Source organism: Megalobrama amblycephala, linkage group LG12 (assembly GCF_018812025.1).
Source record: "Megalobrama amblycephala isolate DHTTF-2021 linkage group LG12, ASM1881202v1, whole genome shotgun sequence".
Classification (NCBI taxonomy): domain Eukaryota; kingdom Metazoa; phylum Chordata; class Actinopteri; order Cypriniformes; family Xenocyprididae; genus Megalobrama; species Megalobrama amblycephala.
In genome coordinates this window covers 22984793-23001434 of record NC_063055.1, presented here as the reverse complement: position 1 = coordinate 23001434, position 16642 = coordinate 22984793, and the positions used below count along the sequence as shown (strand labels likewise).

Genomic DNA, 16642 nt, shown 5'->3' with positions numbered 1-16642 from the left:
AGTAAAAACAAAACTAAGGTTCTTTATCTTTTAGTCTATGTATTAGCTCTTAAAGGAATAGTTCACTTTCAAATAAATTTTCCTCATAATTTACTCACCACCATGACACCAAGATGTCCATGTCCTTCTTTCTTCAGTCGAAAAGAAATTAAGGTTTTTGATGAAAACATTCCAGGATTTTTCTCCATACAGTGGACTTCAATGGACCCCAAACGGTTGAAGGTCAAAATTACAGTTTCAGTGCAGCTTCAAAGCGCTCTACACGATCCCAGACAAGGAATAAGAGTCTTATCTAGAGAAACCATCGCTCATTTTCTAAAAATGAAAAAATGTATACGTTTTAACCATAAATGCTTGAACTAGCTTTGAACTAGTTTGAACTAAAGTTATGCAATACAATATGCAAGTATATAACAATTAGTTCAAACTTTGACCTGTGGAGGGCAGTAATACACTTAGCAGTGTCTACACTGCCGGAATTCTAATAGTGAAGAAGAAGAGAGCTAGTTCAAGATGAGCATTTACGGTTAAAACGTATATAATTTAAAAAATTTTTTAGAAAATGAGCGATGGTTTCTCTATATAAGACCCTTATTTCTCATCTGGGATCGTGTAAAACACTTTGAAGCTGCACTGAAACTAATTTTGACCATCATCCGTTTGGGGTCCATTGAAGTCCACTAAAAAACCTGGAATGTTTTCATCAAAAACCTTAATTTCTTTTCGACTGAAGAAAGAAGGACATGGACATCTTGGATGACATGGGGGTGAGTAAATTATCAGGGAATTTTAATTTGAAAGTGGACTAATCCTTTAAGTAAACTATGCTAGCATACCCCTGAAAGCTAGAAAAGTGTTGTATTTACAACTGGGAAACTCGGAATTCTAGATGATACGCAATGTTCTGAGTTGTAACATTGAAAGGAGCATGTTGAAAAAGTTTGACTGATAAAGGCTTGAGTTTCCCAGGTGTACTTGAAGGCAGCATTGGATGCATGTCTCAACTTCCTGTTTCAGTAGGAAGAATGTAAGAAAAATAAAGAAATCTGGAAATCTAACAATTTCAGTGGGTCTTTAAATGTTTTATAAAATAATAGCAAATTCAGACAATAATTCAAATATTTTTGTCATTTTGGTGGAGGGAATACAGCTACCTTAATATTCATTAAGTGTGAACCAGTGTAACTTGAGATTGATTTCTAGCAGCTCCTATTTTAAAATGATCTCACAGGTAAGCTTATGAAGTGAAATATTTAGCTTCAATTGTTACATGATAAACAGACTTTTCTTTTATTGTCTTTATCATGGAATCACACTATTAAAACAGCATACCACATCAATGATATACTGCAGAACATCCACCATGCAAGTCATCCTTCATTCATATTAACGGGTCAGTTTCCAGTATTTCACAAGACACTTTTCACTGAGAGAGAGCACAGCTAAATTCACCCGCGCATTCAGATTCACACTACTAAAACACCAGCACACTGGCTTCATGATATCTTGCTGATGGTTCTGTACATGACGGAAAAATCCCTGGTGCAACAGGCTCGCTGATAAAGGGTCGAGTCAATGAGAGGAGCCCCAGCAACCAGAGATGATGACAAAAATGTCATAATGGACGTTGCAAACAGGATCAGAACAGATTACGCAAAGCACCTCAACTGTCACATCCTGATGAATCTGACAATATTCTGTCCATCAGGAAGGATTCAGTCACTTGGGCAGTAAGGCATACACATACTTGTCTCTTGTCTGAGACATTTTGACACCAGTAGGTTATTATATTGCACTTTAGAGGACCCAACTGAGTAAATCTCACAAGTATTTAAAGATCACAGAGTTCTGTATGAAGAGGACAAAAACATGGTGGTAAAACACACATGTTGACTTTATCATAAAGTTAGTGTTTTTCTCCCTCATTAAGGGAAAACAAGGACTGAGATCTCAGATGGCAAAAAAAACAACGTAAATCCAAAAAGAGCAAAGAGTCATAAAAAGGCTGGTAATGGGATCTGATGCTCCACTGAGCAATGGAGTACAGATCCCAGCGTCCAGATGTCATTATAAAGCGTCTTTATGTCAGAATAGTTTCTCTTCTCATTTTTCTCTAAGCACACAAACTCCTGCGTCACAGCGCTGTGTTGCCATTGAAGTCACCACTTCCCAGCTGTCAATCACAGGGTCGTAACATTCAATGCTGCTGAGCAGCGAGTTCCCATCATATCTGCAGAAAGAACATAGACACAATATCAAAGCAAATGATCAAGTCATACATTTATTTTCTGGTAGTAACAACAGCACAAACACAAATGAGAAAGGTTCAGTGTACTACATCGACATCTTACCCTGCAATGGCATAAAGGCGGCCCCTCAGGACTGTGGCTCCTACGTAGCAGCGTGGCGTGGTCATATTGGCCACAGTGGTCCAATAGTCTGTGCGGATGTTGTACACCTCCACGGAAGACAGGTGGGCTGTGCCGTCAAAACCTCCGACAACATATATGTGATCATTTAGCAAAGCCACACCAGCCCCTGTAACGCATAAATAAAAGCAGTCACGGTATATAGCATTGGTCTTCAGTGGGGGTTTGCCGATTATTATTAGATATGAAACTAATTTGGGAAAAAAAAAAAAAAACGTGAAAGAGGTATATGCAACATGCACTATATAGACCTGTTTCTATTCACAAATATTTTTAGGACCCGTTATAGAATATGAAAATGTTATATTTAATGTGTTAAAAAGAAGTCTGCGAGTTTACCTGAGCGTTTGTTGGCCATGGGAGTGACGCTGGTCCAGTGTCCTGTGTGAGGGTCATACCGCTCTACAGAATTCAGGATGTTCAGACCATCATAACCACCTGAAGCCACAACAACACAATGTTTACCATTTCTGAAAAGCTGCATGTCTATCTGAACATGTCTTTGCCAAGCCTTTTGAGTTCCTGCCATTATCGATGCTTGTTAGGAGCAACTGTATTGCTGGTTTCTCAGCACAAAAAAACTAGAAGAAATGTCCAGACATCCAGTCATATTCATTTATCTTCATCAACTAATAAAACACTACCTAAACAATAAATGAGGCCGCTGGCTACAACCAGTCCTGCTCCCTCTCTGGCAGTCTGCATATCTCCCAGCATGCTCCACTGGTCTATATTGGGGTCATAACGCTCCATGCTGGTGTGACGTCGACTACCATCGAATCCACCCGCAACATAGATCATATCTGTGAAAGAAAGAAAGAAAAAAAATCATTCCAAGCTTGGCTAGTTCTAAAAAAAGCCCCAACGTTCTAATTGACACAAAGCTGGTTTGTTCAACTGACTTGCAAAAGAAAAGCGCTTCAGGCGATGTAGCTTAAGAACACTACAGAAAATCATCCACTGAACCAACAAAATTCAAACTCACTGAACTCGTTTGGTTGGCAGATTCAGTTTCAGTCTCATGTGAACTGTGCTGCTTCATTCAATGCTCATGTACCTGTAAATCTTCATAAACGCAACCCACCTTGACCAAGAATCCATAAGAAACCACTAGAACTCAATAAATGTGTCAGAAAAAGCATAATTTCCCTATACAGAATAGGTACCTCCAAGGGTTGTAGCTCCTGCAAGGCCTCTGCGTACATTCATTGTGGCGACAGAGTACCAGACTCCATCTTCATCTGCAGTGTAGTCCAAACACTCAACCGAACTCAACCGCGATCGACCATCATACCCACCGATAACGTAAACGCGATCATTCAGGGCGACGGTGGCAACGTAGCGTCGCTTCCTCGCAATGTTCTGGAACATAAAAGATGTCTTGAGAGAAATCAATTTGACGTCTTTCCTCTGCTGCCAATATGCAAACTGCTGGTCGAATTACCTTCAAAATTCATACAGCACAGCACTTCATTACACTAACATGTAGGGCTGGGCGATATATCGCATGCGATTCTCACGCGCATTTCGTCAGTAAAGCCGGTTCCCTGATTACCTCTAAATCGCCATCACCTGCTTTAAAATGGAGCGCCTTTTAATAGACAGAGCCGTAGTTCACTGATAAGCCACCCAAAATCGGGTTCATTATTGAAGTCGATTCATCTTCGATACTGAACGCGATTTTGCGTGGCTTCTCCGTGAACTACGGCTTTGCCTATTAAAAGGCGCTCCATTTGAAAGCAGGTGATGGCGATTTAGCGGTAATCAGGGAACCGGCTTTACTGACGAAATGCGCGTGAGAATCGCATGCGATATATCGCCCAGCCCTACTAACATGCTAAAAAATATTACAAATAGACATGATGTTTGCTTCACATTGGTAAAATGTTTTATCAACGGACAACATAACTCACAGGAAGAAAGCTCCACTCTCGGGTTTTGGGATCATACTTCTCAACAACGTCTATGGGTGATTGCTGGCTGCCAAATCCTCCGATAACCAACAGAACCTCTTTGGCACCTAAAACCCATTCCAGTGTCAGAAAGTAGTTGTACAAGGCTTCACAAGAAAATCACAAACATGTTATGACATGCAAAAACTGATTCAGCGAAAGAGTGAACTGACATAATGAATTACATATTTTGAGGATCAATTAGACTGAAGGATTTTAGGCCTAAATACTGAAAACACACAGAGGCATCAGACCGAGTCTCGCTTGGGTTCGAGGACTCTGCATCTCGCTGCGTAACTCTGGCCGGAGGTGAAACTTCTTTGCTTCATCCACCAAATCTCGACATGGCAGACTGCAGCGTATCAATGGCTGAAACACAGAAACAAACACTCAATACAAATGAACAAATATCAAGCAATAACGCACACAAAATAAAAACACAGGTGGGGACATTGACCCCATGAACATTAAAGGTGCCATCGAATGTTTTTTTACAAGATGTAATATTAGTCTAAGGTGTCCCTTGAATGTGTCTGTGAAGTTTCAGCCCAAAATACCCCATAGATTTTTTTTGATTAATTTTTTTAACTGCCTATTTTGGGGCATAGTTAGAAATGCGCCAGTTCAGGTTGCGGCCCCTTTAAATCGCGCGCTTCCCTTAAACAGTGCATAAACAAAGTTTACACAGCTAATATAACCCTCAAAATGGATCTTTACAAAGTGTTTGTCATGCATACTGCATGCATGCGTCGGATTATGTGAGTATTGTATTTATTTGGATGTTTACATTTGATTCTGAATTTGAGGCTGTGATCCGTGGCTAACGGCTAATGCTACACTGTTGGAGAGATTTATAAAGAATGAAGTTGTGTTTATGAATTATACAGAATGCAAGTGTTTAATAATGAAAATAATGACGGCTCTTGTCTCCGTGAATACAGTAAGAAACGATGGTAACTTTAACCACATTTAACAGTACATTAGCAACATGCTAACGAAACATTTAGAAAGACAGTTTACAAATATCACTAAAAATGTCATGTTATCATGGATCATGTCAGTTATTATTGCTCCATCTGCCATTTTTCGCTGTTTTCCTTGCTTGCTTACCTAGTCTGACGATTCAGCTGTGCACATTCAAACGTTACTGGCTGCCCTTGTCTAATGCCTTTCATAATGTTGGGAACATGGGCTGGCATATGCAAATATTGGGGGCGTACACCCCGACTGTTACGTAACAGTCGGTGTTATGTTGAGATTCGCCTGTTTTTCGGAGGTCTTTTAAACAAATGAGATTTATATAAGAAGGAGGAAACAATGGAGTTTGAGACTCACTGTATGTCTTTTCCATGTACTAAACTCTTGTTATTCAACTATGCCAAGATAAATTCAATTTTTAATTCTAGGGCACCTTTAAAATCTTTGCAACCTCAGCATCCTTTACATTCATACAGGCAGCGTGTATTTGGCAGAAGCTGACCTCTATGTCAATGACGTCAGTGATGTATCTTGGGGTGAGCAGCGGCATGCGCACATACTCCAGTAGATCAGGCAGGTACGGCTCTCGCTCTTTTCTGTTGTGCTTAACCCAGTTCAGGACTGCCTCGAATACAGGCTCCTCGGAATCAACCTACACGTGTACATTAACATTCAGATTTGTTGAGACACAAACCCTTGTGGCAAAACTAACTTTATTTGTTGCTTCTAATTTTCAGGGTTTAGATATGAGACTTTTGCATGCAACCATAAATTTAAGTCCAAACGTTGTAATTACACCATCAGAATTAATGGACTGTGGTGAGAGACAAGAATTTAACAACACAAAAGGTTGGTGTTTTTGTTTGAGAGTCAGTGTGTGCATAAAACAAGACTAAAAGGGGGGTTACAGGTCTGCACTTGCGTTTTTACTAGTCTCTATTACATTTTGTTGCTTAAAGTCTCAAAAAGAAAGACATTTCAAACTTAAGGAGAAATATGGTACTCAAAACCAGTCTGAACTGGTTCCTATGTGCAAATTTGCAGACTAATGTCCAACACTGACCAGTAGGTATGTAAACTTATGAGATTCTATAATGTTTTTGCTTGTGCCCTTCAAGTGGACTCAGAAATATTGTTATAAGTTCCAAGAACATAAATGACCAAGCAAAGTTATATTTAGAAGAGGAACTCAGAATTCTAGATGATGCACAATATAATATCATATCTCAAATCTATAGATATCAGTGAGCGGAAAGCAAGTCTGGAGTGAATGGTAAAGAATGATTTTGCAAGTTTAATTTTACAGGCTGTATTTCAATTATTTTAAAGGGGAGATGTACGGAACAGCTTATGTACAAGTGTAAAGTTAATCACTCAACTTTCACGTTTAGCTTTACCTGACAAACATTTAGATACCATGTATAAATAAGTGATAGAATTTTTTTTGTCATTCTGATTTCAGATGTAGTAATTTGTTTACTGTTCACAATATAATTTTTTTGTTTAGAATACTTCCGTGTTATGTTTCCGACTTGAATGTGTGGCACTGTCGCAATAACTAGAAAAACCCACTGCAGACAATCTCACCTGGATCTCATCACACTTGATGAGCTTTTCCACTTCACTCTGACTGAGCAGCATAAACTCTTCCTGTTGCACCACCTCAGCAAAATGCTTTTGTGAGAACAGTTCAGCAGCCTGCATCAAGTCCAGACAGTTGTGCGTTTCTGCAAAGTCTCTGATTCCCAGACAGTTTGATGGATCCAACTGACTATTAAGAAAATCACAGCAAGCCCTCTTCACACCTGTGAAGAACAAACACACACACACACACACACACACACACACACACACACACACACACACACACACACACACACACACACACACACACACTTGTTTATCTGTGCATTAAATACAGCAGAATAACATCTACTCAACTGGCAAATTGAATAAATGCATCAAGCAGATATTTTTTGCACACTTATTATAGCCTCAGTTTGACACAGACAAACCTGCTTTGATTATTCAAGAACATTCATTTCTTGTCATTGGCAACTGGCGTACTGAGAAACGGGTTTTCGTCTTTAATGCAGATCGCCTGAGGGATTTGATGGCAATTTCCATTTCCTTCTGCTCAAAGTAACCCAGAAGCCTAATGCTGCCACCATCATTTTTGACAGCAGGGAGTGTTGGGAACGGGTGTTACCTGGGTGTCAGGCTACATTTTGTATGCGCCAAACATGAACGTTTCAATTTCAGGACAAAGAACTCAACTTTCAAAAGCTTTTAGATTTTGTCACAGGGCTTTTTTTGTCACGGCCTTTCTCAGAAACGTGTTCTAGTTTCAGTGCTCAACAGATTTAATAGATACCTGAAAAGTATTTATTCCCTATTTCAGACAACGTACAATTGCTCTACTTATGTTTCTCAATTTGGTAGAAGAGCCTGATCTGGGATGTGTTGTTTTCCATTTTGTTTCCAAGGACACAGTGTTCCTTAGAAGGCTAAAAGCATTGCAAGTCTTTTTATAACCATATACAGCTGAGTTTTATAACCATATACATATACAATTATTAAATGATACACTAATCCTGAGAAGCGGTTATGACTGGATGCACATCACGTAACATTTCAAAAGGCAAGTGATTGAATGTGATTAGTTTTTCCACTCATTTCAGTTTAAAAAAAAAAAACATTTTAAGAAAGAGAGACTTGTAGGTAAATTATGTGTATTTTGAAAAGATGATACACTACCATTCAGAATATTTCAGCAAGACTTTTGTAAAAGAAATGAACACTTATTCAGCAAGGACTCGTGAAAATAGTTCAAAAAGCGACAGTGAATGCTTTTATATTGTTACAAAAAAAAAAAAAAAAAAAATCCAGGAAAAATGGTTTCACAAAAATATTAAGCAGCACAATTTTGTTCTTGAGAACTATTGTCAATATCAAAAGCAGGTAAACGTAACTACTGACTGATGTGTATTCTCTTAAGATGAGTCTGTTACTGTTTGCTAAAAATGGCCATACTTCATTTGTTTTGTTTTTTCTTTTGTGGAAGCATTGAAGACAGACAGATTGAATAAAAACTTTCTTAGAGATCAATCAAATTCTTTAATCTTTATTTTCGGCAGCTGAGCTGTAATAGCAGGTCTCTGGCAATAATTGCACCCTGATTTCATGCAGGTTTGTACTTGTGTTTGTCTCCTTTATATAATTAGAGTCTCAGTGACTCCTTATCATGCTCAGATCTCAGCAAGCATGTGATGTTCATTCTCTCTCAGCAGAAAATCAAATCATGCAGCATATTTTTTAAAATGCCACATGTAAAATAATATACATACCAAAAAAAAGGGTTATAATGAGCTTCATTCAGATGTGCTGGTCTTATTTTTTACTTTAAGCAATAAGCACATAAAAATTGATAAACATACATGTAATCAACTCTCAAACGTGAAATGGGTTTGTTAATGTGCCCCTATTATGCCATTTTAAAGGTTTCTAATTTTGATTTGGAGGTCTTCTAAAACTTCTAAACATTTTCCAATGATTCTCATATGACTCATCCAATGCTTCAGTCTCTCTAAACCCCTCCTTTCCGCGAGCCTACTCTCCTCTGATTGGCCAGACGGCCCAGTCTGTAGTGATTGGTCTACTGATTATAGTGCATGTCGGAAATGAAACGCCCATTACCATAGCTGAATTTCAGCTCGGAGGCTTCCTAAAGCTCAGCAATTGTACACACACACTGTAAAGACAGTAACGATGGCATTGATTTGACCATATCAATCCGAGCTTAATTCCAATGATGAAATATTGGAAGAACTAATTATTCAACCCAAACCTCCATCGCAAGGAAGACTTGAGCAGGGCGTTTCTCAGTGATATGCTACTCAGTTTGTCATACATGATGAGCATTAGCATGAACACGTGTACTGTATGTCTATCAACAAACTGATGTGTATATGTCTAATTTATTGCAGTGCACATGTGGAAACTATCATTAACTATCAATAATGGTGCATACGTTAGCCTAGCACTAACGTGAATGACTGTTGTAACATTAAAATTTGTAAAACAAATCTTGCTCCATCATTTATCATTACTCAAAGTAGTAAGAACAACAGACAATCTGCATTAATGGACAATTTCAGGTAATAGTGGGCCCACAGCTGATTAGCAAAACTATTTTGGGTAGCCGGAGACCTACACATTATAACACAAAATTATGTATTTTGAACACCCAGTAGAAAATATATACATCAATAATTAATCATACTTACAGGTTGTGATTCTAAGGAGCAAATTAGTCCAAATAAAGTCAGTATACTGTCCCATCTTTAATGGATAAGCATTTTGTAAATCCAATTTAGAGCTCACAGAGATTTGAGAAGTAATCATCAAAAGGTTATATTGCTGTGGTATCCCTGTGGTAATTTTATCCACTGATTCTTCTTCACATACTCATTTTTTGGAAGCGTTTAAAAAGAGAATTTGCTTTTGCAGAGCAGAAAACAGCATCTTCTCAACATGTACACAACACAAACCAGCTACAGTGTTTGAGGGCGGGACAAAGTAGACGTTGTTCACGGGCAGCCAATGAAGACCATAGGTGGACAATATGCAAATGTGTTACTGTGTTACATATGCAGGTAATGGAAGTGAGACTGGAATTCCTGACTACTACGTTTAGGCGGTTCATAGTCTCCCAAAAGAAAGAATCGACAATAACTTTATTTATCGTGCACTTTCAGCTTTCCAGCTTTGCAGACCATTTACATTCACAGACTGCTATATTACACACTGCATGAAAGGTGCATAATAGGGGCGCTTTAATGTTAGAATCCAATAACAATGAAACAACAATGTGAGCTGGGCTGGTTTGTGTGTCTGTACCTTTAAGCTGCAGGAGACAGGCAGCAGGCAGCAACTCCTGAACATTTTCTACAGTAACCAGCACCGTCTCTGTGTAAACAAAATCCAGCAGGATCTCCATGGTGGATGCTGTGAGGCCCTGAATGTCCACAAAGGACTTCCCTTTTTCAGCAAGCTATAGAAAATACCAAGAAAATAGATTGACATAAAAATTGACAACCATTTAAATCAAAACACAATTTAGACTGTAAAAATGATGAATTCTTACGGATTTATTCACTCTGGGGCGTAAAGCTGTCAAGGTTTTTTTTTTAAATTATTATTCCATTGTCAATTTTCTTCCCTTGTCTTGCCAAAAAAAAAAAAAAAAACCCTGACAAATAAGCCAGCTTTCCAAAACCAGCATTCCAGATTGTGAGTACAAAATAAAAGCTACAGCTGTAACAAATAACTGAAACAAAAATAAGTGATAAGGACAGCGAATGCATAATATTTCTACCCTATCACCAAAGCTGTAATATCATCATTATAGAGTGCTGCTGGGATGGCACATTTTTGTAGGCATAAACCCGGAAATGAGTTGGCATTTTTGCACTTCCCGTTCCATTGTCCAATAAATGCCTGAAATAAGGTATAAGGGGTAAATAACAAGCTTTTGCTTCATCCCGCTCCTTTTTCGGACACATGTAATTAATTGATGATTATTCTTAGATATTGTTTTTTTCTTCTGTATGTGGTAACACAATTATTGTATTTTCATATTTCATTTTATTTTTTATTTGTTGTTGTTTGAAAAAAAAAAAAGAAAGGTCTTTGGTGAACACAAGCTCAAACTATTTTCAAGTTTTATTCTATAACATTGCTGATAAGTAATAACCCCTTAAGCTTTTACATGTTTTTATAATAAAGGGTTAGTTCACCAAAAAAGAAATATATTCGGTCATTAATTACTCACCCTCATGTAGTTCCACACCTGTACGTCCTTCGTTCATCTTCAGAACACAAATTATTTTAAATTAATCTGAAAGGTATATGACTTGTCCAGAGACAGCAATATAATCAACACTTTCAAGGTCCAGAAAGGTACTAAAGACATTGTTAAAAATGTTGATGTGACTACAGCGGTTCAACCTTAATTTTATGAAGCGACGAGAATACTTTTTGTGCGCAAAAACAAAACAAAAATAATGACTTTATTCAACAATATCTTCTCTTCTGTGTCATTTTCATAAGTTGTTTACATCCAGTGCTTCCAGGTTCAGAACACCAACTCATTATTGGCTGGCTCCTGCGTCAGCAACACACGCATACATCGTGCTGCTCACGTGAGCAGCTTTGGCCAATACTGAGATGATATTCAGACGTAAACACGGAAGCCTTCACTGTGCTTACTGCGTCACCTGCGTAAGGATAATGACAGGGAAGAGAAGAGATTGTTGAATAAAGTCGTTATTTTTGTTTTGTTTTTGTGCATGAAAAGTATTCTTGACACTTCATAACATTAAGGTTGAACCACTGTAGTCACGTTGACTTTTTTTAACGATGTCTTTAGTACCTTTCTGGACCTTGAAAGTGTTGATTATTTGGACGAGTCATATGCCTCTTGGATTTCATCAAAAATATCTTTATTTGTGTTCTGAAGATGAACGAAGGACTTACAGGTGTGGAACGACATGAGGATGAATAATTAATGACAGAATTTTCATTTTTGGGTGAACTAACCCTTGAAACGGCATCAACCAAACAAGTAAATTCATCTACTCACTAGTCAGCTTTTACAGCCTCATTGTGTTTAAATTCATGCCCTTGCAATCTATTTCAACTCAAAACTTCAGTCTACACATTTACAGACCACTAGTACTATTATCTTTATATTATATATATCCTTATATTATTCTATAACACTATTTTTCTTACATTGTACAACATTATCATCAATAAGTTTGCATCTAGCTTGAATACAAGTGTTGTGTTTACTCTAGTAACACTGAACCTGCTTCAACATATCTGAGAATAAGAGACCGCCTGCACCTCCTACTGTGAAGGAGCAGAATTGCAACAAAGTTAGAGTCTTTTTTTTTTTGGAGACCTTTGTGCCAATCTAATTGATATGGATTAGTAGAGAGAGGACAGGAAATGTTGAAGCATGTCTGCTAACTGCCATGTCAGGACCCCAGTGGAGTGTATTATATTACAATGATACTCAAATGAAGGCTTTTCATTGACATTAATTTAAGTCTTTATAGTTTTGTTGTGACATAAATTGTGAACAGACCACTCCAGTTAAAGGATTAGTTCACTTTGAAATGAAAATTAGCCCAAGATTTACTCAACCTCAAGCCATCCTAGGTGTATATCACTTCCTTCTTTCTGATGAACATAATCGCAGAAATATTAATAAATATCCTGATGCATCCAAGCTTTATAATGGCAGTGATAGGGATCAATGAGTATGAGCTGAATAAAGTGCTTCCAGCACATCCATCCATCATAAATATGTGCTCCACACGGTTCCGGGGTGTTAATAAAGGCCTTCTGAAGCAAAGCGATGCGTGTGTATATGAAAAAAAAATCCATATTTAACAAGTTATGAAGTAAAATATGTAGCTTCCGCCAGACCGCCTTTCATATTGAAGTTTACGAAGAAGGTGTAAACTGGAGTCACGTCCGTTACACTTTTTCCGTAGGCTGAATAGGGAAGGCATAGGACGTAACATAAGCTTTGTGAACTGCAAGAGTTTTACACTTTCTGCATACATTGAATACGGAAGGCAGCTTGTGTGGAAGATAGATATTTTACTTCATAACTTGTTAAATATGGATTTTTTTTACACAAACGCATCGCTTCGCTTCAGAAGGCCTTTATTACACCCCAGAGCTGTGTGGAGTATATTTATGATGTATGGATGTGGATGGAGGAACTTTCTTCAGCTCATACTTATTGATCCCACTCACGGTCATTATAAAGCTCTGATGCGTCAGGATATTTATTAATATTTCTATGATTATGTTCATCAGAAAGAAGAAAGTCATATACACCTAGGATGTCTTGAGTGTGAGTAAAGCTTGGGCTAATTTTCATTTCAAAGTGAACTAATCCTTTAAGACCACAGTGATTTCTGTATCATGTGAATGATGAGTGTGGATATAGAGGGTGTTTGTTACCTCACTAGTGAACATGGCACAGAAATAATCACTGCAGGCTGCCAACACAATGCGGTGGGCCGGGAAATCTGTGCCCTCCACCCTCAGAGTGATGTCACACAGCGTGTTGCTCTTTCTTAGGGCGTTCATGGCATTCAAAATGGATTTGGCGTGTGAATTGGTCATGATGTCCTTGGGCGCCATGACAACAGGGGGTGGGGTGGAGTGACAAAGCCTCAGGCACTGCAGGATGATGATTTCTGCAGGACACATCAATTAGTGACCACTTTGAAACAACACAGCTGATCCCAAATACACAAAACTTGTATTATGTACTTTGAAGAATGTCGATAACCAAACAGCTTTGGTTCCCACTAACTTTCATTGTGTGGACATAAATACAATGAAAGTCAATGGGAACTAAAAAATTTTGGTTCAGAATATCTTATTTCAAGATAAACAGAAGAAAGTTTGTAAAGACATAAGGGTAAGTAAATGATGACAGAATCTATTGGCAACTTGAAGGGTTAGAAACTATTGGGTGGAGTAAAGATCAGACCATTTGTGTCCATTTTTGTATCAGTATTAGCTTAGAAATTGGCAGCAGTATATTGACATTTGTTGAGAAAGTTACTTTTAAAAAGGATCAACCAAAAACATCTGTCTCAAAAGAAGCAGTGTCTCAATGAAACAGCTCACTAAGCATCCTTTAGGATACACGAATCTTTTCAGCAGCATCTTAGAAAGAAAGAGACATTCTGAAACATATACAACAATGTAAACATATAATCAATAAAATATTTTAGTTCAGGTCTAGCTGTAGGCTGAGGAATATTACGCCTGTGTGTTACTACAGGCGGAAAACAGGAATGATTTCTTCGTATTTAATATGTTCTTCGTATAACTTCATCATAAAGTGTTGGTGTAAATCAGGTGAGAGTTTAAGTCTCACTGAGGTGATATGAGGCTACATGCTAAGGGCTAACTAAAAACGGAAGATAACCCACACATAAACATCTTCATGTGAACTCACAGCGTACAGCTGATCCACAGCAGAACAGAAGCGGACCAGGACTGGATGACAGCACACGGCGGTCTATTTGGACATCTGCTGGCACCCCTTACAGGGAGACCCTCGCAGGTGTGAACCGAATTAATTTTACTCCAGCAATGAAAAGAACAGCGTTCACGTGTGCGCGCATCCCCAGCAAAACACTGCGACGTCACCAGCGCGCGTGCGCACTGTAAGAATTGTGCTCGCGCGTTTTGAAATAATGTTATCTCAAGTCACAACCTTCTAAATTTGATAATTAATGTTATATATATATATATCATCATAGTGGCTTCAAAATTTACATTTTTATATAATATTGTGTTTGATTTGTAGATCAAAACGTGAAAGTCTCTTCAAGTAATGTAAACCATAGACCTCAATGGAAACACACATTGCTTCCAACTGCTTATTTGTTTACATTTTTGGACCACAAACAGCTGAACAGCTCTCTATATATAATAATTTGAAGTGAAAAATAGTAATGAAATCTTTTGACAAACAGAATATATTGCTATAACATGGCTAAGTGAGATTTGTAGTTCAAGTTGGGCATAAATGACACAGTGGTGCTAGTTTTTGGTAATAGTGTGAGTATTTTCATTGAGAAACCATAGGAAATCTAATTTATCCTTTTAATGTTGTTATTGTTGTTGTATTAGAAATGTTGCCTTGGCAACTAACTATATAAGCTGAAGTTGAAATGACTAAAACTGAAAAAAAAATTAAAGCTATATACTCTATATTGCCAAAAGTATTAGGACACCCCTCCAAATCATTGAATTCAGGTGTTCCAATCACTTCCATGGCCTCAAGTGTATAAAATCAAGCAGACTGCTTCTACAAACATTTGTGAAAGAATGGGTCACTCTCAGTAGCTCAGTGAATTCAAGTGTGGTACCGTGATAGGTCCATTCGTGAAATTTCCTCACTACTAAATTTTCCACGTTCAACTGTTAGTGGTATCGTAACAAAGTGGAAGCAATTGGGAACAACAGCAACTCAGCCATGAAGTGGTAGGCCACGTAAAATCAGAGCGGGGTCAGCGCATGCTGAGGTGCACGGTGCACAGAAGTCACCAACTTTCTGCAGTCACTAGCTACAGACCTCCAAACTTTGTGTGGCCTTCAGATTAGCTCAAGAACAGTGTGTAGAGAGCTTCATGAAATGGGTTTCCATGGCCGATCAGCTGCATCCAAGCCTTACATCACCAAGTGCAATGCAAAGTATCAGATGCAGTGGTTTAAAGCACGCCATCACTGTTTTCTAGAGCAGTGGAGACATGGTCTCTGGAGTGACGAATCACTTATCTGTCTTGCGATCCTTGGTTTGGCAGTTGCCAGGAGAACGGCACTTGCCTGACTGCATTGTGTCAAGCGTAAAGTTTGGTGGAGGGGGGATTATGGTGTGGGGTTGTTTTTCAGGTGTTGGGCTTGGCCCCTTAGTTCCAGTGAAAGGAACTCTTAATGCTTCAGCATACCAAGACATTTTGGACAATTTCATGCTTCCAACTTTGTGGGAACAGTTTGAAGATGGCCCCTTCCTGTTTCAACATGACTGCGCACCAGTGCACAAAGCAAGGTCCATAAAGACATGGATGAGCGAGTTTGGTGTGGAGGAACTTGACTAGCCTGCACAGAGTCCTGACCTCAACCCGACAGAACACCTTTGGGATGAATTAGAGCAGAGACTGTGAGCCAGGCCTCGCCAGCATCAGTGCCTGACCTCACAAATGCGCTTCTAGAAGAATGGTCAAAAATTCCCATAAACACAATCCTAAACCTTGTGGAGAGCCTTCCCAAAAGATTAAGATTCCCAGAAGATTAAGAATGGGATGTCATTAAAGTTCATGTGCATGTACAGGCAGATGTCCCAAAACTTTTGGCAATATAGTGTAGAAATATAAAAAAACTAAAACTAATCAAAATGACAAAAGCACATAACAATATTACTAAAACTAATTAAATTAATTCAAACTAAAATATAAAAATAAATGCTAATTCAAATTATTAATACTATTATTTTTGTATATAATACTAAATAGCACTGAACATACTTCAACCACTAACCTACTTAAAAAAAGCATATGTATAACACAAAATCCTCTTTCAAATGCCAAAATGACAGTGTACACACACACACACACACACACACACACACACACACACACACACACACACACACACACACACACACACACACACACACAC

The 16642-nt window shown here is 38.3% G+C and overlaps 1 protein-coding gene across 2 annotated transcripts; it reads right to left on the bottom strand.

The window, feature by feature from the left end:
* Window positions 1-1266: 1266 nt before the first annotated feature.
* On the bottom strand, window positions 1267-14603 carry LOC125279735 (kelch-like protein 12). 2 transcript variants are annotated; one of them, XM_048209716.1, is made up of 12 exons: window positions 14389-14603; window positions 13403-13641; window positions 10259-10412; window positions 6947-7164; window positions 5862-6011; window positions 4636-4750; window positions 4343-4449; window positions 3596-3791; window positions 3074-3232; window positions 2769-2867; window positions 2352-2538; window positions 1267-2230 (listed from the first exon to the last, which is right to left on the bottom strand). In XM_048209716.1, the coding sequence occupies exons 2-12, from the start codon at window positions 13583-13585 to the stop codon at window positions 2104-2106; spliced, it is 1695 nt and encodes a 564-aa protein (XP_048065673.1). In that variant the 5' UTR covers window positions 13586-13641; window positions 14389-14603; the 3' UTR covers window positions 1267-2103. The 2 variants fall into 2 exon arrangements, with proteins under 2 accessions (XP_048065673.1, XP_048065672.1); XM_048209715.1 differs by having other exon boundaries at window positions 14415-14602.
* Window positions 14604-16642: the final 2039 nt, after the last annotated feature.